Source organism: Macaca thibetana, chromosome 4 (assembly GCF_024542745.1).
Source record: "Macaca thibetana thibetana isolate TM-01 chromosome 4, ASM2454274v1, whole genome shotgun sequence".
NCBI classification, from domain to species: Eukaryota; Metazoa; Chordata; class Mammalia; order Primates; family Cercopithecidae; genus Macaca; species Macaca thibetana.
This window is the reverse complement of record NC_065581.1, coordinates 158,219,069-158,246,317: the sequence shown is the minus strand read 5'-3', so window position 1 is coordinate 158,246,317 and position 27,249 is coordinate 158,219,069. Positions and strand designations below refer to the sequence as shown.

The following is a 27,249-nucleotide window of genomic DNA, read 5'->3' as shown; positions in this document are numbered from 1 at the left end:
CACCCACTGCTGTGGGCACAGTCGTGGCTGCTCCCACAGGTTGGCACAGGCACACGGGACAGTGGCCATTCTGTGGCTGTTAGGGGCAGCTGTTTCCACCGGCAATGTGCCCACTGGGCCAGGACTTGTATGAAAGGTGCGGCCCCACCCTCTCTACATGGACCCACAGCATCCCTGTGGCAAAGAGCAGGAGAGCTACAAATCTGTGTGCTTTGGGCTGAGGGAGGAGGCTCACTGCAGAGGACAAGTTGGTAGTAAGCCATGGGTGTCTCTCATGGCACTCACTACACTGCAGCCTGAGACAGACAGCGATATTCTCATGTTCTGAATGTCCCCAGCACCAGGACGGGGTGTGACAGGGAGGCAGATTGTACTCCTATCTGCCCAGGCCATAGAGCTGGGGCAGTCCCCACACCTCCCCACAGACACCTTGGCAACTTCTACAGAGCTCCCCCTGCTACCCGTGTTAGGGCTGGTGCTTGAACCACTGGAGTATCCAAGAGAACTGGCAGTTCAGTTTAGCTTTATCCCCCACTCAGGGGGTTGAGCAGGGAGCTCAGGCCACTGTGCATTCCACAGACCACATCACTGCCTGAAGCAACAGAGCTTCCCCCATAAACAAAGGTCACGCATAAACCCATCGGATTCCACTGCAGCTGGCTTTTACCAGTAAACACCACCTGCTGGCCTGCACAACTCAATATAAATTCTGCTGCCACAAGTGCAAAGCAAAGGAGAACAAGATAACTTCCTGAGAACTCTGCCTTCCAGGCCCAGCGGGAGATGGGTGAGGACCCTGCTCACACACCCAGCACATCACTACTATCACTAGCATTTGAGAAAGCTACCACAAAAAGGCCATCTATAACCAAGAAACTCAGAGTCTTTGTCATTGAAAGCAACCAGAACTGAAGTCAAACAACTATATACAACATACATTATATTCACATTCTCAAGGGAAAAAAAATTCTGCCAAAGTAAATTTAAAAATAAAGAAGAGACAGTTTATCCAGATGAGAATGAAGCAGAGTAACAACTCTAGAAGTATTTAAAAAAAAAAAAAAGAGTGCTGCAACATCCCCAAGACTCACACTAACTCTCCAGCAGTGGACCCTAATGAAAATGAAATCCTTGAAATACCAGATAAGGAATTCAAAATATTGATTTTAAAGAAGCACAATAAGGTCCAAGAGAAAGTCAAAAAACCAACAGAAACCAGAAAAACAATACAGGATCTAAATTAAAATTTTACTAGAGATAGCTATTTTTTAGAAAACCAGACAGAAATTCCAGAAATAAAAAATTCATTGTAGGAATTACAAAATACAATTGAAAGCTTGAACAGCAGACTAGACCAGCAGAAAAGAGAATCTGACAGCTTAAAGACAGGTTTGAATTAACCCAGACAAAAGGTATAAAACTCACATATCTACCAAAAAAAAAAACGATCCAACCATATGTTGCTTACAGAAAACCACCTAACTGGTAAAAACAAAGACTCAAGGTAAAGAGGTAGGAAAAGATATTCCATGCAAATAGAAACCAAAAGTGAGCAGGAGAAGAAATACTTGGACAAAACAGCCTTTTAAGTCAACAACAGTTAAAAGAGAAAACAAAAAGAAGACCATTAAATAATGATAAAGGGATCAATTCAACAAGATATAACCATCCTAACTACAAATGCACCCCACACCAAAGCACTCAGATTCATAAAATAATTACCACTAGACCTAAGAGACAGACAGCAATGTAATAATAATGAGAGACTTCAACACCTCACTAATAGCACTAGAAAGATAATCGAGACAGAAAATCAACAATAAAACACTGAACTTAAATCGGACTCAGGATTAAATGGACCTAAAAGACATTTAAAGAACATGCTACCCAACAACCACAGGACATACATTCCTCTTAGCACATGGAACACTCTCCAGGATAGACCATATGTTAGGCCACAAAACAAGTCTCAATACATTTTAAAAACTGAAATCATATCAACTATCTTCCCAGATCACAGTGGAATAAAACTAGAAATCAATTCCAAGAGGAGAACTCTCAAAACTACACAAATCCATGGACATTAAACAACCTGCTCCTGAATAACCTTTGAGTCAATGACAAAGTTAGGATGAAATGTGAAAATTTTTTGAAATGAATATAAATAGAGACATAATAGACCAAAACCTCTGGGATACAGCAAAGCAGCGGTAAGACGAAGTTTATAGCACTAAATGTCTACATCAAAAAGAAAGATCACAAATTAATGACCTAATATAACCCTCATGGCACTTGAAAAAAAAAAGAACAAACCAAGTTGAAGCCTAACAGAAGAAATAACAAAAATCAGAGCAGAACTAAATGAAACTGAGACCCCCCCCAAAAAAAATGCAAAGTATCAACAAAACAAAGTTGGTTCTTTGAAAAGATAAACAAAATCAATGGACCACTACTCAACCAAAAAAAGAAGAGATGCAATTCAAACAAGCACAATCAGAAATGAAAAAGTAGACATTAAAACGGATACTACAGAGAGACAAAAGATCATCAGAGGCTACTATAAACATCTCTACACTCAAAAACTAGAAAACCTAAAGGAAATGGATACAATCCTGGAAACATACAACCTCCCAATATTGAATCGGAAGAAACAGAAATCCTGAAAAGACCAGTAACAAGTAGTGAGACTGAATCAGTACTTTAAAAATCTCTCAAGAAAAAGCACAGAACCAGACAGATTGAGAGCCAAATTCTACCAAAGGTACAAAGAACTGGTACCAATCCCACTGAAACTGCTCGCTGCAAAAAAAATAAAATAAAATCAAGTTGGAGGGAATCCTCCCTAACTTGTTCTATGAAGCCAGTAACACCCTAATACCAAAGCAAGGCAAGGACACAACAAAAAAGGAAAACTACAGGCCAATATTCCTAATGAATACATGCAAAAATCATGGCCTAGAAGAATTAGTATTGTTAACACGACCATAATGACCAAAGCAATCTGCAGATTCAATGTAATTTTTATCAAAGTACCAAAGTCATTTTTCACAGAATTAGAAAAACAATCCTAAAATTCATATGGAACAATATGAGTAGCCAAAGCCTGAATAGCAAAAGCAAATAACAAAGCCAGAGGCATCATGTTACTTGACTTCAAATTATACCTGAAGGCTATAGTAATCAAACAGCATGGTACTGATGTAAAAATAGGCAAACAGATCAGTGGAACAGAATAGAGAACCCAGAGTCAAAGCCACATACTTACAACCAACTGATCTTTGACAAAGCGGACAAAAACATAACACTGGGGAAGGGATACCCTATTCGATAAATGGTGCTGGGAAAACTGGACAGCCATATGCAGAAGAATGAAACTACATCCCTATCTCTCACCATACACAAAAGTTGGAGACTTAAATGTAAGATCTGAAACTATGAATATTCTAGAAGAAAACCCAGGAAACACTATCCTGGACATTGGCCTAGACAAAGATTTCGTAACTAAAACCTCAAAAGCAAATGCAACAAAACAAAAATAGACAAGATTTAATTAAACTAAAAAGCTTCTGCACAGCAGAGTAAACAGAAAACCTACAGAACGGGTGAAAATATTTGCAAACTGTTCGTCTGACAAAGGACTGACATCCAGAATCTACAAGGAACTCAAAGCAATTTAAAAAGAAAAAAGAACCCCTTTAAAAACAGGGCAAAGGACATGCACAGACATTTCTCTAAAGACATACACAGACATTTCTCTGAAGATATACAAATGGCCAACAAGCATATGTAAAAATGTTCCACATCCCGAATCATCACAGAAAGGCAAATTAAAACCACAATGAGACATCATCTTACACCCACCGGAATGGCAATTATTAAAAAGTCAAAAAGCAAAAGATGTTGGGAAGAATGTAGAAAAACGGGAATGCTTACATACTGTTGGTGGGAATGTAAATTAGGATATCCTCTATGGAAAACAGTATAGAGATCTACCAAGGAACTAAAAATAGAACTACCATTCCATCCAGCAATCCCACTATTGACTATACACCTGAAGGAAAAAAATCATCATATCAGAAAGATACCTGCACTCAATGTTTATCACAGCACTATTCACAATCGCAAAGATGTGGAATCAACCCAAGTGTCCATCAATGGATGACTGGATAACAAAAAATGTGGGGGGTGTGTGTGTGATTTCATTCTTTTTTATGGTCAAATTCCACACCTTGGCCACAAAAAAGAATGAAATCACATGTTTTGCAGCAACATGAATCAAACAACAGTCCATTATCCTAAGTAAAATAACTCAGAAAGAGAACATCAAATACCACATGTTCTCACTTATAAGTAGGAACTAAACAATATGTACACATGGACATGGACAGTGGAATAACAGACACTGGAGACTCAGAAAGGTTGGGGGGTGAGGAATTAGAAATTATCTACTGGGTACAATGTACACTATTCAGGTGACAGGTATTAAAAAACACTATTCAGGTGACAGGTATTAAAAACCCAGATTTACGACTATGCAATATATCCACGTAACGAACTGCACTTGAACCCCCAAATCTGTAAAAATGTAAAAATGTTTAAAACACAAAACAAAATGACAGAGCTACCACAGTAAGCTTCTCTCCCAAATCCAAAAGCCTAGCTAGCATCCTCTTCTAGTTATCAGACGATCCCTAGTCACATACCATCACTATGTCACGACCATCCATTGTGGTCAAACCTCATTATTCTAACTGCCTTACTGAAAGGTCACCACAGACATCCATGTTGCCAAATCCAAGGGCAATGTGTCCTGCTTTTCTGTCCGCCCTGCATCCCCTCCTTCAGGTATCTGCCCTGACCCCACTCCATGTAACCTGGTGCTATCAATCCACTTGGATTCATATTCTTCACAGGATAGCGATCCTGATCCAAAAGGCATACATTTGGGGAAATGAAATGAACCCTAGGAAAGAAGGGGCCGCACCTTTTTCTCTGAGACTGCCAATCCTCAGGACTATTTAACCTTTAATGTAAGCCTAACTCCGGTGACCATCTTTGATGGCACACACATTGTCTGGGAACCACAGCCAAAACTGGAAGGCACAAAGGAGTGGGAGTGCGGGGAGCACTAAAGGAAATGGGGGCTGGGGGAGAATGTAAAAACAGGGTTTAAGAAAAACGTGGGTGAGAAGGGAGAGCCATCTAGGAGACATCTTTCAATATCAAATACACATCCACATAATTCTTCATAACGGTTGTCTGCATAGTATCCACTAGACAGGACTAACCTAGTTTCAGCTCATACTAGACATTCAAACCGTTATCATTTTTAACTACTAACAAATGTGTATTATGTATTATAAACATTTATAATTTCTAAACATTCATAATTTTTGTATAGCTATATACATATAGCTATACACAGTCATTTTTGCAAAACTGAGGAATCATATTGCCAATCCAGTAATTTAAGGTAGTTTTACTTACCCACTGAATGGTAAGTGTGTGTCTTCAAGTCATGCATACAAACAGCACTTGATGGCCCGCACTGGACAACATCCACACTTCCACAGATGTTGATTTTATAAAGTACATTATTTTTGGTATCAACAGCTTCCCATGTATAACTGGAAAGGAAGAAAAACAACTTGTCACTGTCACTGATTTATCAAAAATTAAACTTCTCTCTAGTTTTATTCAAGCCACATTTGCTTAAAACTGCCACAAACTAGAAAATACACTTTCCTTAGCCAAAAACACTAAAAAGTCAAGTATGTTAAGTTGCAAAGAAGCCAGGGCAGAAACTACTAACACCATCTGTCTCTGGTTCAATCCACTCTGAAGCTACCTCAGGACTCAAAGATCATCAAAATAGAAATATCTGGCTGGCCGAGGTGGCTCAGGCCTGTAATCTCAACACTTTGGGAGGCCGAGGAGGGTGGATCACAAGGTCAGGCGTTCGAGACCAGTCTGGCCAACATAATGAAACCCCGTCTCTACTAAAATTACAAAAATTAGCTGGGCGTGGTGGCACATGCCTGTAATCCCAGCTACCTGGGAGGCTGAGGCAGGAGAATTGCTTCAACCTGGGAGGTGGAGGTTGCAGTGAGCCGAGATTGCGCCACTGCACTCTGGCTTGGTCAACAGTGCAAGACTCTGTCTCAAAAAAAAAAAAAAGAAAGAAAGAAATATCTTACCATTAATTTAAGAATATCAACTCAGATCAGTGTATTGGTCTGTTCTCACACTGCTAATGAAGACATACTCAAGACTGGGTAATTTATAAAAGAAAGAGGTTTAATTGACTCATAGTTAAGCATGGCTAGGAAGGCCTCAAGAAACTTACAATCATGGCAGACGGGGAAGCAAACACATCCTTTTTCAGCAAGGAGAAGTGCGGAGCAAGAGGGGGAAAAATCCCTTATAAAACCAGCAGATCTCGTGAGAACTCACTCATGATCACGAGAACAGCATGAGGGTAACCCCCGTCATGATTCAATTACCTCCCACCAGGTCCCTCCCACGACACATGGGGATTATGGGAACTACAAGCTGAGATTTGGGTGGAGACACGGCCAAACCATATTAATCAGTACTTGCTCAAGACTCATGCTGAATATAAGATAGTAATTGCCTTTCCAATCACACCGAAATGCTGAAAAGCCAAAGGATTTTTTAACTCTATTTTATTAAAAAGCTAGCTATGGCACGAAAGGCAGCTCCACTTCTGCTTTTACCTCTTAGAGCTACAGTTCAGATCTGAACTTGCAAGACAGAGCTGTGCAATGAGTCAACTATCACATTCAAAATCACACAAAATTCACTACACCAAGCATTCACACTCATCGTTCAAACCTCTGGAAAAGCAGATAGTAACTGCTAATGCATCAACCAGTATACTTGGGACAAAATAGGTGGTTTCCCAGTTCTGCGAAAACAATTATTCTCAAATGTCTACTCTGCCCTGGGGAGAATGTTTTGTCCATTTTGTAAAATGGGGATCAACTCCTCAGCAGGAGTAAAAACAGAAAAGGAAGAAAGTGTCTTAAAATGTCCTTGCAAAATGTAAAAAGGAAAGGCCAGGCCAGGGTCTCATGCCTGTAATCCCAGTACTTTGGGAGGCTAAGGCCAGAGGATCACCTGAAGCCAAGAGTTTCAGGCCAGCCTGGGCAACATAGCAAGATCCCATATCTACAAAAATATTTTTTATCATTTTAAATACAAAAGCTGTTATTTAACTCAACAGTATTGTTAAAAGAAGGGGCAATAAGTTAAATCAGAATTGCTTAGGCTAGGCCCATCCAGGAGTTGTGGAGGCCCTGGGGTAAGACCACCATATTTATCTACCTAGCAGTGTTATGCAGCCTATGCAGTACCCCATTGACGACAGAAGCACTCCCTCACAGAAGGAGCCGTCCACTTCCCAGAGCTCCCTTCCACAGTGCACCAAGGCAATGACTCAGCACAAAACCAACCACCAGGTCCCCCACAACATGTCCCCCTTCCCCCACCCTGAACTAGTTTCAGCAATGGAGGAGCCATAGTAGCCCTGTTGGGGTACTGGAAGACAAGGCGCCAAGAACTCCTAGGTCTGGAAACCCATCGAACCCACCTGCCAAGAAACCAAACCACATACACAGGCCTTTAAAAGCAGGGAGATGGAAGGTCTGATGGCCACTAAGTGGCTACAAACCTGAAGAGCAGGCTGGGGTACTTAAGTGCCCAGTCTTAGGGTGACACCCTTGGGGTGTTACTCCTCAACTCAGCTTCTTCATCAGGAACATGTTAAGAGTTATCTCCTAGACTCGGGATGAGTCAAGGACATGAGAAAATAACCCAAGTATTATCAGGCACAGAGAAAAATCATCCATAAAGGCTTGTTTCCTTTGCCCTTCATTAACCTTTATTCATGTGTTTCACAGGTATTTCTTAAGTACTTACCGCGGGAGGCACAGGAGAGTACAGCAATGAACAAAACAAAGAGGCCCTGCCCTCTCGGAGGGTATATTCCAGGTTGCAGGATATGAGATAAACAGGTAAACAAAGACTTGGCTACTACTCAGGAAAAATGCTAATCTCTTATCAGGAGCCATAACTAGTTTCTCCAGGATACCAGAGACAAACCTCAAGAAGCAGCAGTGGCATCATTAAGCTATTTCACAATCCTAAGTATATGATATTGGTGCATGAGGGTGTCATTTAAAATAAGTTAACTGGTAGGAATCAACGCTAAAGAGATCCACAAGTACCTAAAATGCTATGCTTTTCTTTTTTTTTTTTAAGACTGAGTCTGGCTCTGTCACCCAGGCTGGAGTGCAGTGGCTGGATCTCGGCTCACTGCAAGCTCCGCCTCCTAGGTTCACGCCATTCTCCTGCCTCAGCCTCCCGAGTAGCTGGGACTACAGGCGCCCCCCACCTCGCCCGACTAGTTTTTTGTATTTTTAGTAGAGACGGGGTTTCACCATGTTAGCCAGGATGGTCTTGAGCTCCTGACCTCGTGAACCCGCCCACCTCAGCCTCCCAAAGTGCTGGGATTACAGGCATGAGCCACCGCGCCTGGCCGGCTATGCTTTCCTTAAAAGAAATCCACCATTTTTGCAAAGGGGATATTTAAATAAGGTAAAGAGTGTGTGTGCTTGGGGAGCAGAATCAAGATTTTAAAAAGAATGAAATAATGGATATTGTCCTGATAATCTGGAAATCAGGGCTAGAGAGAAAAGTGTTGCTCTATTCAATTATATTATTTTCTCTATTTGCATTTCATACTTGTTTTGTCAAGATTCATCAAATATAAGTGGTTATGGGAGTAGGAAAGGAGGAGCCTATTAAAATACTTGAACACTGACTTTTTTCAGGGGGTTGATTTAACTCCTCAGCACAAGGCAGCCCTCCTCCAGGCCTGGCAACCTCAATGCCCTTCAAAGCCCTCAGCAGCACTTGAGGCAAAGGTACCGATATCTCAGAGTTCTTAGTCACAGCTTTAAAACGAGAAATGGTCACAATAGGTTTCTAAACTTCACTCCAAAGACACCTGCAAGCTGTCAGTACTTAAAACATTCTGATGTTTCAACGGACATTATGTCTCCTTTAAAACAAACTAGTGGCAGGGCGCGGTGGCTCACGCCTGTAATTCCAGCACTTTGAGAGGCTGAGACAGGCAGATCACGAGGTCAGGAGTTCAAGATCAGCCTGATCAATATGGTAAAACTCCGTCTCTACTAAAAATACAAAAATTAGCCGGGTGTGGTGGTGCGCACCTGTAGTCCCAGCTACTTGGGAGGCTGAGGCAGGAGAATCGCTTGAACCCGGGAGGTGGAGGTTGCCGTGAGCTGAGATTGTACCACTGCACTCCAGCCTGGGCAACAGAGCGAGACTCTGTCTCAAAAAAAAAAAAAAAAAAAAAAAAGAAAAAGAAAAAACTAAACTAATACGCCTAGCCCCTAGTATCAACAGGAGCTCAGAAACAGTCATGTGGTTTAAATAATCTATCTGAAAATTTATGAAGAATATTCCAAAAACTATTATGTACTCTGGTATGCACTCTGGTTAAACTATCACTAGACATGCTTCCACTAAAGTAAATATTTTTTAAAGACTATTTCATAATAAATGTAAAATCATATAAATAACTGATAACAAGTTTTAAGAAATCACATGTTTGAAACTAAAGGATTCTAAATTTCTTTCCACATTAAAGGCTAAGCCCCCAGAATGGCCTAAGCTAAAATCATTCTTAAATTGGTATTAAAGTTTAAAAGCACCATGATCACATGATAGAACTAGAAAATGGTTTCAGAAGCAATAAAATTATTACAGACTAAATAAAATTTAATGATATATTTGAGGAATAATAAATTTTTTGTCTGAAAGTTTGTCTATTAGAAAATTCTCTACCCGAAGTGCACATGTACAGCCAGAATTAGGAAACTATTCCACAACAGTATGGTTCATTTAACAGCCAAGCAAATGGAACCATTCAGCTGAGATTCCCAGAAAAAGCCTACATTCTAGACTAAGTTATCTGAGCTTACACAAGTAAAGACTTAAGAAAAAAACTGACAGAAAAAAAAAAAAGAGAGATCAACATATTCAATCAGAGAAAACTAAGCTGTAATACTAAGATGTTAAATGTTAGCAACAAACAAGCTTCTGGAAGAAAGTATCTGCAAGCTGTGTGGAAACACAGTCTTCACTCAAACACACACACACACGAAGGAATGTGTTGAATACATTTTCTGAAAGAAAGAACTTCAGGCCATGTGCGGGTGGCTTATGCCTGTAATCCCAGCACTTTGGGAGGACAAGGTGGGAGGATCACTTGAGGTCAGGACTTCGAGACCATTCCGGCCAACATGGTGAAACCCTGACTCTATTAGAAAAAAAAAAATACAAAAATTAGCCAGGCATGGTCGCGCACACCGATAGTCCCAGCTACTCGGGAGGCTGAGGCACGAGAATAGCTTGAATCCAGGAGGTGGAGGTTGCAGTGAGCCAAGATCGCACCACTGCACTCCAGACTGGGTAACAGAGTGAGACTCCCTCCGTCGAAAAAAAACAACCTCTGCAGCAGGATAGGTAAAAAAGCCCAGTGAGCATTTTCTTGAAACTCTGTCAAGTCTTCTAAAAGTCATTGACGCTATGCTGTATTCCATCTCGACTGAAGGAAACCAGCAGGACACAGGAGGAGGAGCGGGGAGAACTGCAAAGGCCCACAGAAGCAGCTTGTCCACTGGAAACAACCCAGGATCCCTGCCCATTGTCCCAGCCTTGCAAAATCCAGTGACCATCCTCAAGGGAGGCAGCCTGATTTCAGTTAGAATCACTCTTTTGGATGCAAAACCATCTGTCCAAGAACCTTGGTTCTTCAAAACCATCACTCTGGGACAGAAAATGTTCTAGAGAATCAGCAAAAGTAAGCAAAATCTTTGCTATTCTATATCATTTTTCAGAGCATAAAACAGCCAATGGTCCCTCTCTCATTCTCAAAAAATCCAAATGCATTCCAAAGCCAGCCCGACAGCTGGAGATACACACATGTGCTGCAGCAGCTCCTCCAGACAGTGCTCCCCGGACGAATCCACAGCTCTGGCACTAGCTGCAATGGCACTTTATACAGCTTAGTGGTGGCATCTTCTGAGGTGCCTGTTATCCCCAACGACACCGTCACTCTGGGACAGTAATGTCCTCCCTCCTGGAGCAATGACTGGCAGATGCAGGATCAGCATCTACTGATGGCTTGAGAAGGAAACTGGCCAGTTTGGCTAAGAACCCACGACAGCACAGCTCTCACCCACACGGCTAACATGTGAGCCAAATCTCCCCACAGAACTGGACGCCATTATCCAACCCTTCCAAGTTCCTCAGCTTTGAGGCCAAAGATCCCAAGGCTCAAGGCTCAGAAGGAGGAACTTGCCCAGCATCACAGAATTACAAAGTGAAGAATAAACCCAGGCAGTGTGAGGCCCAAGGGTGAGTCCTTAACCACTTACGTAAACGGCTGCATTTATTTTCCATTTTAAAAAACGGTTTTAACTTTTCAGAAAACATTCAGTTTCAGTTACAACACGAAAACTGGCAAAACATTCCACAAAACTTTAGTTTAAATCTTGTCACAATAAATGCCATTAAAATGATAAGACTCTGTATAGCATAAAGATCTCTGAGTTCCTATTATATTGCCAACCACCTACACAATTTGATTCAATAAAATGCTAGTCATACAGAAAAATTAAAGTCCTCCCTTCACGGCACCTTGTAATCACAGATACAAGACCCCCAGTACAGGCCTGAAACCAGGAATATGGTTTCAGATGTGGTTTTTCCTTTACATACATACCCATGATTAAGTTTAATTTATAAATTAGTTGTTGTAAAAGAGTAATAACTAATAATAATACAATTATAACTGTAATAAATGGTATGTGAATATGGCGTCTCTCCCTCTGTCTCAAAATATCTTAATGTTTTCAGACTACAGGTGACCATAGGTAACTGAAACCTTAGGAAGTGTAACTGCTGATGGGGGGACTGGTTTACAGTCACTCACTTAATGATGGGGATACACTGTCAGAAATGTGTCATGAGGCAATTCTGTCACTGCACAAACATCACTGAGTGTATCTGCACACACATAGATGGTGTCACCTCCTACAGACCTAGGCTATAGGGTATGTCCTATTGTTCCCAGGCTACAAACCCGCACAGCATGATGCTGCATTGAATACCGCAGGCAACTGCACTACATGATACATACTTAAACATAGAAGAGGCGCAGAAAAATACGGTATGAAAGATTGAAATGGCACGCTTGCCTAGGGCACTTAGGATGAACGGAGCCTGCAGGACTGGAAGTGGCTCTGGGTGAGCCAGTGAGTGAGTGGATGTAAAGGCCTAGGACCTGACTGGACGCTTTTATAAGACTGGTAGCGCAGTGGGTTCGTGTACAGCAGTATTACCACAAACATGTGACTAATGCGTTGTGCTATGGCGTTACAACGGCTACAGCATCACTAGGTGATAGGAATTGTTCAGCTTCATCATAATCTTCTAGGACCAAGGTCATTTATGCAGACAGTAGTTTAGGCAGTCCGTCATTGGCCAAAACGCTTCTCTTCTCATTTTGCATGTCATGGATACTACTTGAATAATAAAGGCAGAATTCTAAGAGTGGTTGAACCCATCTGAGGACAGCCTCTATGAAAAAGCTGTGAACTGTCCAAAGATTCAGACCCCATCACATCACGCTATCAACAGATCATATGCTTTCTTGCTCAACTTCTTCCCCAAGCTTAAACTTCTGCTACTCTATACTCCCAGTCCACTTCTGCTTTCTCTTCTGCACAGTGTGAATTGCCAAACACCAGAGCATTGCCTTCCACAACCTCTCTTCCCATACCCAACTGGTTTCCATGGAAATAATGCCAATTCCTTCAGTCGGCTCCTTCCCACTGGCTGCACTGTCCTTGCTATTTCTATACAAGAAGCTTGTGAACTCCACAAACAGGGACCACATCTATATTGTCTTCCTCAACTCAGATGCACACTCTCCTTTAATCAGACTACTCAGCTCAGCAGAGTCCAACAGTGAGTGTTATCCACAACTCAGAAACATTCTACAATCAACCCATCAGGCCCAGCAGGAAACAGGGAGCAGCAGAAGTCACACACAAGGCAAATGACTTTAGAAGATGTCTGCTTTTAAAGCAAAGTCTGTGGTTGAAACATACCCTATTTTTTAAATTTAACAAGGACAATTAATTTAACCATATAAACCAAGTACACCGTCGGAATCTTTCCCATAAAGAAAGCTCAGATACAGTTCTGCTCCTGACTGGAATCTCACTGCTTCTGCTGAAACCATCCTGGAGAACTGCAGTCAGTTCACGCCTGTTCAGAAGCACAGAGGTCCCATTTTAACCTCATTTGCTTGGAATTTCATAATATCCTGAAAGGTGCTGGCAGATTACCAATTAGAAGGAAGCACACAAGTAACAGACTGTCAGCCAACCCAGAGACAGGAAGGTGTTTCTACTTTCCTGCTACTGTTCCAGCAAGGGCCGCATTCAAAACCCACCCTGGTCAAGACGAAACCAATCGAGGGGCAGCAATGAAGAAGTGAATCTAACTCCAGGCCGACACAGTTGCCTGGAGTTCAAAAAGCTTAAAACAGAGAGATGGAGAGCCAGCTTCACTGAGTGAGTTCTAAACGTCTGTCCAAAAATGAAAAATAAAAAATTCAAAATACTATGTCATAGGGATACAGATATAGAATATCTTTAAACTGACATTGGTATCTTAACATGACAGCTCTCCGAGTTTTCATATATGCCATCACCGAATGCTTACAAAACCACAATAGCTTGCGAGATGTAATTTGGAGTTCTTTCCTTTTAAAAATAGCTAGCATCTAAAGTATGTAAAATTCTATGATCAAAATATATGGTATCCTCAATTTCTTAAAAGAAAACAAATCTTAGAAAACTGGGTTTCCTTTCAACACAAAACATCTCCATGAAGTATCACTCTGTCCCTTCCTCATTTATTGCCATAAAGCCAAACTCTTTTAAAATATATCTTAGTTTCCTCAGTTCCTGTCAATCTTGGGGTTATGCTAATTGTCATGTAACTATTAAACATTTTATTACTGGCCTGCAATTAATAATCAACACATAAAGCAAGATCAAGGCAGGATGGGATCAGTAATAATATAAGTAGGCATGTGTGAATCTGTAATTTGGTTTCCTTAGAAGACAGAAACCCAGTTGGTGACACATAAGCGAAATTCACATAACAAGATACGTGGTCACTAGCTAGAGAAATGTTTCTCTGAGGCTACAGCAAGGAACAAATCTAACACCTTGGAGACAAAGAGAATGTGAAGTGTTTCCAACCTGAACATCCAAAAAACATTTTCCTACTTTTGACATGCATGCAAGTCCTCTCACAGAATATTCAAGAAATCACCTGGCTCACTACTGCCCCTTATCAGTATCAGACAGTGTTTCAGATCATACATATCCAGCACCGTCACCTTCAGAAATCCAGACCAGTCTCCTAAACTAAGGAGGAAGGGAAAAAACAGCAGGGAAGAGGAGCAAGGAGGCCAGGTTCCCACATCGGACCCCGGCAGCAGAATGTCAAGAACGTGAGGTAAACACTGTCGTCAACAACTTTCTATTGCCTACACTAAAACAGAAACAATCTGATTTGCACGAAGACTCGTACCCCAAAATAAAGGCTGGGGAAGCACATGAGTTTGACACAGCATGGCCAGGGCTTATATAGGAAGTACTTCACTTCCTATTCTATCAAACCCACAAAGCTGTGGACAAAGATACAGGGCTGACAAATACAAATAAAGAGAAGCAGGGAAGTGCCAGACGTCAGCCTTTGGTTTTCCCTGAGAGGTATGCAGGGTCTGGAAGGAAGCCCGGTGCCTAGAGAGGGATCCGGTTAGAAGCTCTAAGTCAAACATGGCATCTAAGTCAACGTCAGAGCCCACAGAACGGGGGCAGGCAATGGGGACTGCGTAACAGAGGTCACCTAGAATAGACAGGGGAGAATTCTCCTGGCTACCCTAAGAAAGGTGCCATGCACAGACCGGGCCAGATTCCTGCCCCAGCTGACCAACAGGCTGCGTGAGCCACAGTCTCTCCCAGCTCAACTTCCTCGACAAAACTCAGCTAGCCCTCAAGGACGCTGTGAGGGAAAAACCACCACCAGAAACAGAGAGTTTTTGAGACAGACTATGATCTAAAGCTTTCATTTGAATCCAGAGAGAGATCTCGACGGCTTAAAAACTAAGTTTACAAAAAAAGGTGAGTTGGCTGGGGGCGGTGCCCTCTGAAAGGACTGTCACATGACACTGGCAAAGAACCGGAGGGAGAGCCGGGCAGGCCCCTGTCCGGAGGAATCTCCGCGGAGCTAATGAAGACAGAGACACACGCACTCAGACAAACACTCACACACACACTCACACACACACGCTTGCACTCACACACTCGTGTACTCACACACGCACTCTCACACACATACACTCAACTGCCTCCTGGGACTTCTCAGGACAGGCATGGCACTCTGGGCCTGCCCGCCCTGCACCATCCACAGCAGAGACAGGTGAGTTCAGAGCTTCCAGCAGGAGAGCAGCAGGGGAAACAGGACCCGTGCAAACACGCCAGGGCGTGGCATTCCCAGGAGGTGGGCAAGTGCCCTCCACAACAGAAAGCTACCAGAAAAATGGCCGCCCTCTCTCTGCTAGCCTTGGCTCAGATCAACTCAACGGTAGAGGATGCAGGCCAGTATTTCAACTCTAAGCCCTGCTCCGTGATGATTTTCTTCCAATAAGAGCAATTACCTGGGCGGTCTCATACTTCCCTCCTCATATATAAAGAAGAGTTGTAGATGGGCTAAACCCCCTGCTTCACCATGTGGATGTCTGAGTTCAACCGCCTTTAAGAACAACCCAGCCCCCACCGCAGAATTCAGACCTTAATATTCAGCCCCCTACTCTCCCTGTCACCAAGGTCCCAAAAAACCCTCCCAGACCCAGGGTCCTTCCTGGAGTATGCGAACTACAAGGGAAGGTGGGCCTTTCTAGAAAACTCGCCGGCTGTCCGCTCAGCTGGGTGGCCCACGATGCCAGTGAGGCCACTGCCAGGCGGTGATTCCTCACAAACGCCAATCAGGGGGACACAGGAGAAAGGCCCCTGCTTTGAAGATGCTGGGGCCAAACATCAGACGGCAGAGGCTCCGCAAAGCCTAACACCCAGCTGGGGCTGCTTAACACCCAGCTGCTTAACACCCAGCTAGGCTCCCTCTCCACCTTCTTGGAGACACAGAACTGACAGCCTAGTGAGGTCCTAGTGAGAGGTACGTGACCTTGCCTCAGGTCACAAATTCACAAAGTGGCCAAGTCCATGTTAGAAAGAGGCTAGTCCTCCTCCAGAGCTCAGGCTATCTCCATCGCAGCCTAAAGGCAACCTGAAGAGGAAAGGCAGCTGCCTTGCTAAACTGCAACCCTTATCTAGGGATCTCACAGCTCCCTGAGGCAATCCAAGCAATGGAACCTTCCATGTGCCTTTCAATCGACCCACCTACTGAAATCCGCAAGGGCTCTGGTTTTTACCCAGAGGGAGCCCAAAGTCCCACAGCCCCTGTGACCTGGCCACAGCTAGTCCCCCACGCTCTCTGGCCCCTCCCTCCATTCTCCCAGTGACTCAGCCCACTCAGCCACGCTGGACCCTTGGCTGCCTCTCAACCAAGTCAGACATGCTTCCCTCCGGGTCTGACACGTAGGCCCCTAATCCGCGTGCCTGGTTCACTCCCTCACTTCCAGCCTCTTACAGAAAGGCCTGGGGACAGTGGACTCTCCTATAAAATGGCCCCATCCTCGGGGCCCCACCCCTGACTCTGCCACCAGCTCTCCTCTCCCTCTGCAGGTCCAGCAAAGTCAAGGCCATGAGCTCACGCTGCCTGTCACTCTAAAGGGGTGACTCTAAAAAGACAGAAAAGAAAAGAGAGAAGTGCTGGCATAACTGACGCACTTCAAGAGCAGAGACCAGGTGGAGGGAGGGTGCCTCAGGGGAACAATGAGGGTGACTCACTGGAGTCTCAGACTTGCCACTTCTAGGAAACCCACTTCTTTAGCGCTTCTATTCTGGTGGCTTGGCACTCTATTTGCAGGCCACAGTGGGGTGCAGGGAGTGTTGGGGGAGTTTTTTAAGTACTAAACAGCTGTTTTAAAATGTATAACTGATTCTGGAGTCGAGATAACCGTGCAGATGGCAACGAGGTAATTTTACACACACTCAAAATCCAGTGGTGGGTCCGCTCTGAAGGAGCTCTGTCCTCCTCCCAGCACAGAGCAGGCATGAAGAAGGCGGCAGCCCTGACTGCAAGACCCTCCTGACCTTCCCTCTAGGCCACAGCCCACAGGCAACTCAAACTGCAAAACAAAGGCCAGTTTTCGCTGTCACACATTCCTGAAAACAGAGCTTGGGCCAGTGCTTCCACCACCTCCCTCACTTCCCACACCCCTCCCTGTGAAGGATGACACTCCTGGGATCCGCTTCTTCATCCTGGACAACTTACCCTCCAGATGTACTGAACAATGGTTGCAGCCCAGGGGATCGAAAAGCACACAAAAGGAAAAAGAAAACTCCCACCACAGGTCTGCAGCTGGCTGAAGAGCCAGGTTCACAGAGCGCCTGGGATTTTCCCCACCCTGGAGGATTCACAGGGAAGTGCCCCTCTGCCCTGGCTAACATGGAGACAAAAATAGGCTTATGACGCATTGCTTTGGGCACCTCGAAAACCTAAGCCACCATACTTTTTTTTTAAGTTGCACAGCAAGGTAGAATTTATGAAGCACTTCACATCCAAGCCGCTGGTCTGGACACTTCCGTTCCCACTTACAACAGCACCCATGTGCAGAAGTTAGCTGGGACTTCCTGATCCGACCACAGGGAAACAGGGAGGATGGCTCTTCGTGCCCTGGAACCACAACAGCCCCCTTGCTCCCAGCCCAGCCTGGGACCAAACCGCCACAGGAAGGAGGGTGACCCCCGGCCTCCACCCAAACTCCACACCTCGAGTTATCATTGTTCAGGGGAATCCGAGTCGGTAAGGACTCCTCAAGGCTGCAAACCTCAGAACTGCAGAATTTGGGATGCAAAATGGACCTGGAAATCATGGAATCCCGTGGTTTTAAAACTTTAAATTTTAAACAGTGGAAATCTTTCTTTCTCATGAGGAAGCTTATATGGAATGCCGATCATGAAACTGATGATGAAGAAATGCTGTCTGGTTGAGGCAGAAACCCCAAGACACTAATGGAGAGTGCTGGCAGGTCAAGAAACAGGTTATAAAAATAAATCCCTGATGTAAGGCAGCATCTGTAACTTACAGATAAAGCAACTGCTACCACTACAGCACCGATGAACACCGAGGACGTGCCAGGCATTCAAATGTCTCCCAATTCCCACACCTAGCCTACAACATGGTTAGCATCCCACACCTAGCCTACAAACACAGTTAGCATCCTGACGGGACACACACGGAAAGGAAGACCTTGAAGGTTCGGTGACTTGCCCAAGGCCTGTGAGGGGAGAAGTCTGGATTCAAACCCAGGAAAGTGACTTCCAAAACTAACTCCCTAATGAGAGGCTTTCAAGCAGGAAAGAGGGAAAGAAAACTAAGTCCCACCTCTCTTGAGGAGGAAAATTAGATCCAGAAAAAAGAAGTGATTGGACACAGCCGACTCAACAATCCAGATCCCCCATCTCAGGCCACACGCTGCCAGCAGCAATCAACAGGGGTTTAGCAGCTGTCTCTTGGCAGGAATGGCGCTTAGGGGTGACATCAAGAGGGTGGAAAGGACCTAAGGCGCCAAGACCAGCCACAGAGGCACATCCTGCCCATCCCCCAGTCTCCCCAAAAACAATTTGCAGCCAAATTCCAACAACTGCTCCCAGCCCTACCCCATGCAGCTGCGCAGAGAGGCAGCCAAGGCCGGGTGGAGACCCACTGCAGAGAGCACAGTCAGGAGGCACTTATCACTGCAAGGTCACCAGCACCACGCAATCATGGTGACAAACTCAAACCAAAGAAACTGGACCCAAGGAAAAAGAATGAATAGGGCAATCAGAACAGAACTTTAAGAGAGATCTTCAGAGGGTTGACAAAAGCTACAGCGTCCATGTAGAAAGAACAGGCAGCTGTGACTACAGATCAGCTGAGATCCTGCAACAAAAGACAACAGGGAAGCAGAAGAGCATCTGAACCACGGGAGAACCGGTAAGCTGGGCGACAGCAGCATACGATATCTGTCTACGTGCCTGTCCACAGCGGCAGCCAGATACAAATAATAAAAGCAACAGACAAACCAAAGAAGAGTTAGGGCAAAGAAAAGCTGAAGAGCACCATGAGTAACTTTGACCCAAACAGAGAACATTTTTTCCAAACACATAATACACTCCCAACTTGACTAGGTGTTAGGCCACAAGGGAAATGTCAGTAAGTGCCACCACATTTACCAGCACAATGGAAAACCTAAATTAAAAACCCCCAAAGTTTATTGACCTGAAAAAAATAAAAATCTAAAAATTTAGTGGGTCCAGAAGTTGAAACAGATAGAACTTTTGAGTCCAAAAAGGAAATACACAGAATTGAAATATGGGGAAAAAAAAAAAAAAAGTATCAGAATCCATAAGAGCGGTATGGTACTCCACAGAAAGAAACATGAAGCTTTAAATATATTTCTTAATTATGCAAAATGATTTAAAATAAAAGAGCTAAGCATTCAATTCAAACTAGAAACAGGAAAATGATGTAGAAGTTACTGAGTGGATAAATTAATAAAATTGCAAATAAATGGTGAAAAGATGATGAAAAAACAAAACACTAGTTCTTTTGCAAAGACTTTAAAAAGGTAAATAAGTCTTTAGTAAATATAATTAAGAAAAAAAAGTACATAAGTAAACATTAGGAATTTTTAAAACTTACCTAGAGCTATAGAGTATCAAAAATATGACAGTAGCATGCTACTTATTTATATATGAATACATAATTACAATGACAATTTTCTAGGAAAACAGAGATTACCAAAATTGGCCCAAGAAAAAGTAGAAAATCTGAATAGAAAAATAAACTAGATAAAACTGAAACCATAATCAAAAGTCCTCCCCAATGATATTCCACCTAAGAGCACCAGGCCCAGATAGTTTTACTGGTGAGTTCTACCACACTTTAAGAAACAGAAAATGTCCATCTTATATACAAACTGTTTCACCACATACGAAAATACTAAAAGCTAACTAGCTCCTTCCACAAAGCAAACATATTATTGATAACAAAATCTGTCAAGAACGGCAGAGCAAAAAAACTGTAGCCCAATCTCACTTAAAAACAGAGCTGTAAGCACATTTCATAAAGTATTAGTAAACAGAACTGGATATATTCATGCAAAAAAAAATAAACTTTCACCCTTTTTGTGGCGTTATTTATATATGTATGTGTGCGTGTATATACATATATGTATGTATGTATGTATTTTTTCCCAATCTGGTTCCTGGCTCCTAACTCCCGCAGTCCTTGTGTCGGTCTTTTGCTATAATGTCGGGCATGTCAGGCCTCAGGAAACAATCTCTCCACCTGCCCCTCCTTCCACCTGCCCCAAGGCGGGACTCTCATCTTCCCCACTTTCAGACTGTGGGTCTTAAGATCCTCCCCAGTGAGGGTCCCACCCTATACCCTGGGAGAAGAAATGCTGACCTCCTAAAGCTTCCATAAAAACTGGGTTGGGGGAGCTTCCAAATCGTTGAATGCACGGCAGTTCCTAGAGGGTAGTGAGCCAGGGAGGTCACGGAGGCTCCGCACCCCTTCCCCCATACCTCACCCTACACATCTCTTCATCCGTATCCATTGTAATATCCTTACAAACTGCCAATCATCAGCTTATGTTTAGTGTTTCCTAAGTTCTGTGAGTCGCTCTAGCAAATTAATCAGACCCAAAGAGGCACTGTGGGAATCCCAAATTGAAGCCAGTTGGTCAGAAGTTCCCGAGGCCTGGACTTGCGACTGGTGTGGGTTGGGGAGCAGTCTTGGGAACTGAGCCCCAAACCTGTGGCATCTGACACTATCTCCAGGTAGACAGGGTCGGGAATTGAATCGGCCAGGGGTCACTGCTTGGTGCCCGGGGAAAACCACCACACATTTGATCACAGAAGTCTTCTGTGTTAATGACTGTTGTCATGGAATGAGAGCAAAGGAAAAATATGGTTTGAGTTTTCTGGAAACATCATATATACAAATTAAATTTAAAAAATTGATCCTAGAGTTAAGGAATCACAGTTAAAACTATAAAACTTCTAGGGGCAGTCATAGGAAAAAATCTTTGAGACCTTGGGGTAGGCCAGTGGTTCTGAATTGGGTGTGATTTTGCCCCATCCCCTCCAGGGCCTTTGATATATCTGGAGACATTTTTATTTGTCACCACTGGGGGAGAGGGAGTGGTGGAGCGTAGTCTTGGTATCTAGTGGGTAGAGGCCAGGAATGCTGGCTGACATCCTACAATGCCCAGGACAGTCCTCAAAAAATTCCCCAGGTCAAATGTTACTAGTTCTAGGGTTGATTTCTTAAGCTACCAAAAGCACAAACCACAAAGAGTTACAGTCCATCAAATTTTTTAAAAATCTGTTCTTCAAAGGATAGCACTGTGAAAATTTAAAGGCAAAGCAAAGACTAAGAGAAAATACTCATACTACTCACACCTTACTCATATCTAAGAAAGAACTTGTACCCAGAAGACATGAGGAACTCTTACAACTCAATAAGGAGAAGACCCCAAAAACAATTTTTAAGGGGTAAAACGGGCAAAATATGATTTTTAAAGGACGCTGCAAAAAATACCCAACAGGAAGCACGTGATGATGGTGAACATCACCCAGGACTCCATAAATACAAGAAAAGATGTTCCTTTCTTGCTCAACTTGATGAGTCAGCAGAGAGGTGAAAACTGAAACCACACTGAGATACCACTACAACTCCACTTGAAAGGCTAAAATTAAGACTGGCAGGTGTTGACAAGGATGTAGAACTGGAACTCTCATACATCACTGGTGGAATTGCAAAATGGTAATTCGGCATTACAGTTTGGCGGTTCCCATAAAGTCAAACAGCCACGTCCACCTCCTCACACACCATTCACGACCAGCTAGGGCATTAGCAAGAACTCTCCATGGCTAGGACAATCAAAAGAAGAAAAGGAAGAAGAAAAAGAACAGCACCTCAAAGTGATGAGCTGCTCTCTGCCACTAGGCTCAGTTCTAGAGCCTGCTCAACTCTCTCCCCAATACAATAGTTCATATACCAAGATCAAAATAGAGAAGGGAACATCTCAATTATTTCTCTCAGCCCCATCTTTTAAAAATCTCTCTCTATATAAAATGCTGATAAAAGATACGAGGCCCAACTCAGGCACTCATTTCCTGGGAATCTGCCAGGATGCCATTCTGAGAATTAATCCATGAGATCTAATGTAACCATAATTAACAACCTTAGGCATCCACATACACTTATCGTTGAAAGAAATGCACACACACAAATGGATGTGATCCAGGTTTAACATGTGGCCCAAATTAGACATATAAGCATTATTCCTTTGGAAAAATTACAGGGGAAAAAAAAAAATCTCCTTAGAGACAGTAACTAAACCAACCTCAACTCCCAGCTGGCTTCATTATTCTCTTGTCCTCAACATAGTAAAAACTTTCTAGCATTTATACCTAAACAATTTGGGGAAAACTTGTTCTGTATAAATTTTAAAGTTCTTAACTACCTAAATCTAGCCATCCCAATGCATTATTTTATCATTAATGCACACTGTTAAGACCTCACCCATTAAGCATCTTAATGCCTAACTAAAGGCTGGAAACGTGCGTATTACGTATATAATATGACATTTTACAAAGTTTAAAGCATATGGTAATAAGTAAAGCTACTGACAAGCTGAGGTCACTTTAGACACTGTTGCTGGTTTTGCATGGCCTGGCCTCTGCTCCTCTCCTCCTGAATGCCCTCTCTTCTTGCTCTATTGTTCCTGCCCCCACTGACCTTCAGACACTCCTTCCTGCCCCAAGTCTTCTCCACAGGCCAGTCCCACAGCCTATCACACTAGCCTCAGGAAACACATTTTCTACTAACTTTGTACTAGCATATCACCTCCCAAGAAATACCTACATAAGAATCATTAACTTCTAACTCAGCACAGGGATCACCTGGCACAGTAATCCACTTGACAGTTAACACTTTGCTGAGTCTCTCCAAAAACCAAGCACTTATTTAAAGCACTGCTTCAAGCCAGATACACTTGGGGAAACTTGCCTTTGTCGTGCCTGACTGTTCAATGCACAACTCACAGAGGGCAGGCCCCTCCACATGCGTGGACACAGTGAAAGCTGCTGCTGAAACGGTGCTGTCTCCTTCATCCCTCCCAATTACTAACTGCACCAGGAACTGCACCCCATCCCAGGAGTGCTTAGAGCCAAAGGTCACCTTGACGCTTTGCCCCCACAAGGTGCCTGGCAGGCACCCCTGAAGCAGGCCCGGATGTCCCTCTTGTTGGTCTAAGCGACTGCAGAAGAAAAATATTCTCTCTAGATTCTAGAGAGCTGGGCTTGGGAGGAGAGGTTGTTTTCCTGGAAATCCAACTCCATCTTTTAGAGACAATGAGAATTTACGGCTAGAATTCTGTTAAAGCCATATGGTGTCTGGGCGCTCCAAAACCTTTGCAAGGATAATGACTTTCTGGGGACCATACAACAATGAACAAGAATACTATCAATGGAAAAACGCATTCCACGTTTGAAACGATCAATATACAAACATTTGGAATGTGATCCTTCTGTACATTTGGGACTGCCTCCATGTGACCAAGCAGCAAAAACAAATGGGGACATTTGTAGGACTCAACTTTTCATGCTCACACTGGAGACCTGGCAGAATTATTCACACTTCAGCAAACTGATGCCCAGGAACAAAATTAAAATGTAGCTTAACACATCACACTTTGGTGACACTTCGTAGAATTTTTTGTATCAAATTAAAAAAGAAAATCGACTTACTTTCCTATTCCTCAACCACATGCTACATTTAAGGAAATTTTAGCCAATTTTATCTCATAAAAGTACAGATGACTGACACCTCCCCTGTCCCAAGAAAAAAAAGTTTTCAAAAAGTATTTAAGGAGAGGTATCAATTTAAAACAGGAATATGAACCAGACATGGTGGCTCACGCCTGTAATCCCAACACTTTGGGAGGCTGAGACAGGAAGATTGCTTGAGGACAGGAGTTCGAGGCCAGCCTGAGCAACACAGCAAGACTTCATCTCTATTAAAAATTTAAAAAATAATAATAATAAGCCAAGCGGGGTGGCATGCACCTGTAATCCCAGCTACACAGAAGGCTGAGGCGGAAGGACTGCCTGAGCCCAGGAATTCACAACTGCAGTGAGCTATGACTGCACCACTGCACTCACGCCCGGTCAACGCCGTGAGACCCTGCTTCAAAAAATTATAAAACAGGCACAGACAGGAAGTTCACTTTGCACACGTTGGGTTTAAAGTAGAGACTGCAAGTGGCTATGAAGAAGTCTGCATGTGCAACTACAGGGAAGTAACAGGGAAAGAGGTGGGTGAAAATCCATCTCTGAAATGACTGGCAGGTTTGCTGTCCTAAGAAAATCTGGCAGAAAAATTACACACAACTTTGAAGGTATTCTAAGACTACAAAGGGCACATCTTATTATATTCACAATGCATATCAACCTCAGAAACCTCTTCGGCATTTGCTAAGTATGCCCACATGTGACAGTGGCCAGAAAAACGTTAAGATACAAAGTCCATTCCTACTGGACCAAGAGGTCGTGTTCCACCTGGAGACGAGGTTCGTGAACACAGGTTCAAGACACTGCCATGACTAAACTAATGCAAAAGTAAGGGCCCCATTAATCCGCCAAAGTATCATCTGTCTGACCTTGAAGCCAACCTTAATCTTAACTGTGAAGAAACAAATTTCAATTTGTTAACAGGACCAAGACTTCAACTTCACTAAGTCAGCTGGGTTAATTTCTCATTGTATTTATTTCTTTATTTTTAATACAGGGCCTTGCGCTGTCGCCCAGACTAGAGCGCAACTCGACTCGATCACAACTCACTGCAGCCTCGACCTCCGAGGCTAACGCTATCCTACCACCTCAGCCTCCCTTAGCTGGGAGTACAGGAGTGTGCCACCGCGCCCGGCCCTCATTTTCATATTTTTTGTAGAGACGGGGTTTCGCCATGTTGCCCAGGTTGGCCTCCAACTCCTGGACTCAAGTGACCCGCCCACCTCGGCCTTCCAAAGTGCTGGATTCCAGGCATGAGCCACCACGCCCAGGCGAGTTAACTTATTTTTGGTCACAGAAGCCAGTATTCCAAAATGCCTTCCTCCAAATGTTGGTCTCAGCCTGAGCTGGTTTAAGTTGCCACCATTTCTCTGTATCATGCTAGTTACTGGAGTAACTGTGTATCTTAGGGTAGCTAACTGGTCTATAAACTACACTGTCACAAACTCTCCCTCCATCCACCCTTCCCCTTCCAAAAAAGCGAGAATAAAAAATATGGGCCTTTCCAAAGAGTTTCTATTGTGAGATCAGCCTCACCCTCCTTAGAATAATTTCTGCATGTTCTGAACACAGGGGTGCTAATAAAACTCTCTCTGATGCAAAGGAAAAATAAGAACCCCCATAAACCCTACCACAAACTCCACGTTCAGCCCAAAGTAGGCTCAACTTTGTTTCATTCTGAAAAGCAACTTGTTATTGCCAAGGGAGAAACTTGTCTGTTCAGAACTTTTCATCTTGTTTCCTTTTTACCAAAGTTTAAAAAAAGTAAATAAAAGCTGAATTTTCCATCACCCTAAACATTCCAGAAAAGAATGGTCAGAAAATTCCTGAAATTCGAAGTTCCCCAGGTCCTGGACTGCTGGCAGCTGCGGGACATGCACAGCCCTCGAGGGGACTGATGGGTTATACAATCATGGTTCCCAGAGCAAGATCCACTAGAATAATCCGCCCCGGAGACAATGACATCATGTGAGCAACGAGGCAGGAAGTTGGGCTTAGAAAAGTGAAGGGTCAAGTCTTGAGAGCTCACACTGGAGGACACCCCCCTGCCCCCAATCTAAAGAAGACAAAAGTCACCGCCTGCTAAACAAACAAACAAAAAAAACTACTTTAAAGAGAAAATGAGCCCACGGGGGGAAATCAATCAGCAAATGAAACCACAAACACTCAACTCCAGGACCATTCCTGCGGGCTCCGACGCCCCGGTGAGCCTCTCCACACCAAGGGGCCTCACGGTGCCCCGCTGGCGAAACTCTGATGCAAACGCGCAGCGGGAACAAAGCGAAGTGGAGTTCCTGCCTCCAACTTTCCCGGACACCCGGCCGCGCGAGGGCAGCCGCCGACCCCGAGGGCCGGGGGCGGCCACTCCGCACAAAGCCGCCCCCGACTCAGTGACAGCCACAAGTGGCCGGCCGCGGGACTCCAGGAACGCCAGGACCGCGTGTGCCCCCGCGCCCCCCGCCCGCGCACGGGACCCGGTGGGGCTCCCGGACACCACGCAGGCAACTTTCCCTTGGGAACGGGGCGGACCCGGCGCGGACCGGAGGCGACTTGGAGACCCCAGGAGCTCCTCGAGCGCTCCCCGCCCCCCACGCCGGCCGTTCGCCCCGGGCACCGCGAGCGGAGCCTGCGTCCGGGTGGGCCACCCACCTGCACAGCTCGGGGAACGGGGCAGCCTCGGCCTGCGTGGCCCCCGGTGCCGCGACGAGCAGCAGCAGCTGCAGCAGGAGCAGAGAGCGCTGCGGGCGGCCGGCGGGCGCGGGCCCCAGGTGGGAGCTCCGGCCGGCGGCGGCCCCCATCGCGCCGGGCACAGGCTGCACGGCGGGCGCCAGGTTGATGGCGCGCGACTGCTGGGGGCCGCGCCCGGGACGGGGTCGCGCCGCCAGGGCAAAGGCAGAGGTGGAGACGGAGCCGGAGCTGGAGCCCGAGGTGAGCGCGGCTCGACTGGGCTCGGCGACAGCGACAGCGGCAGCGGCGGCCCCGGAATCGCGTCACGTGACAGCTGCCTGGCACCGCCCCCACCCCCGCCCCCCGCTCACGTGACTCCCTTGTTCAGGTGACCCCCGCCCGCCCCGGCTCCTCCCAGGCC

General features: G+C 44.5%; 1 protein-coding gene across 1 annotated transcript in view; it reads right to left on the bottom strand.

Annotated features, from left to right (window-relative positions):
• The window catches only part of IGF2R (insulin like growth factor 2 receptor), a 133,628-nt gene extending 106,669 nt beyond the window's left edge, over positions 1-26,959 (bottom strand). Inside the window, exons 1-2 of the mRNA XM_050789196.1 lie at positions 26,811-26,959; positions 5,488-5,627 (exon numbers count right to left, since the gene is read on the bottom strand). Of these exons, the coding sequence (XP_050645153.1) occupies positions 5,488-5,627; positions 26,811-26,959 (289 nt within the window). The remainder of the gene's footprint in view (positions 1-5,487; positions 5,628-26,810) is intronic.
• Between the last annotated feature and the right edge of the window lie 290 nt (positions 26,960-27,249).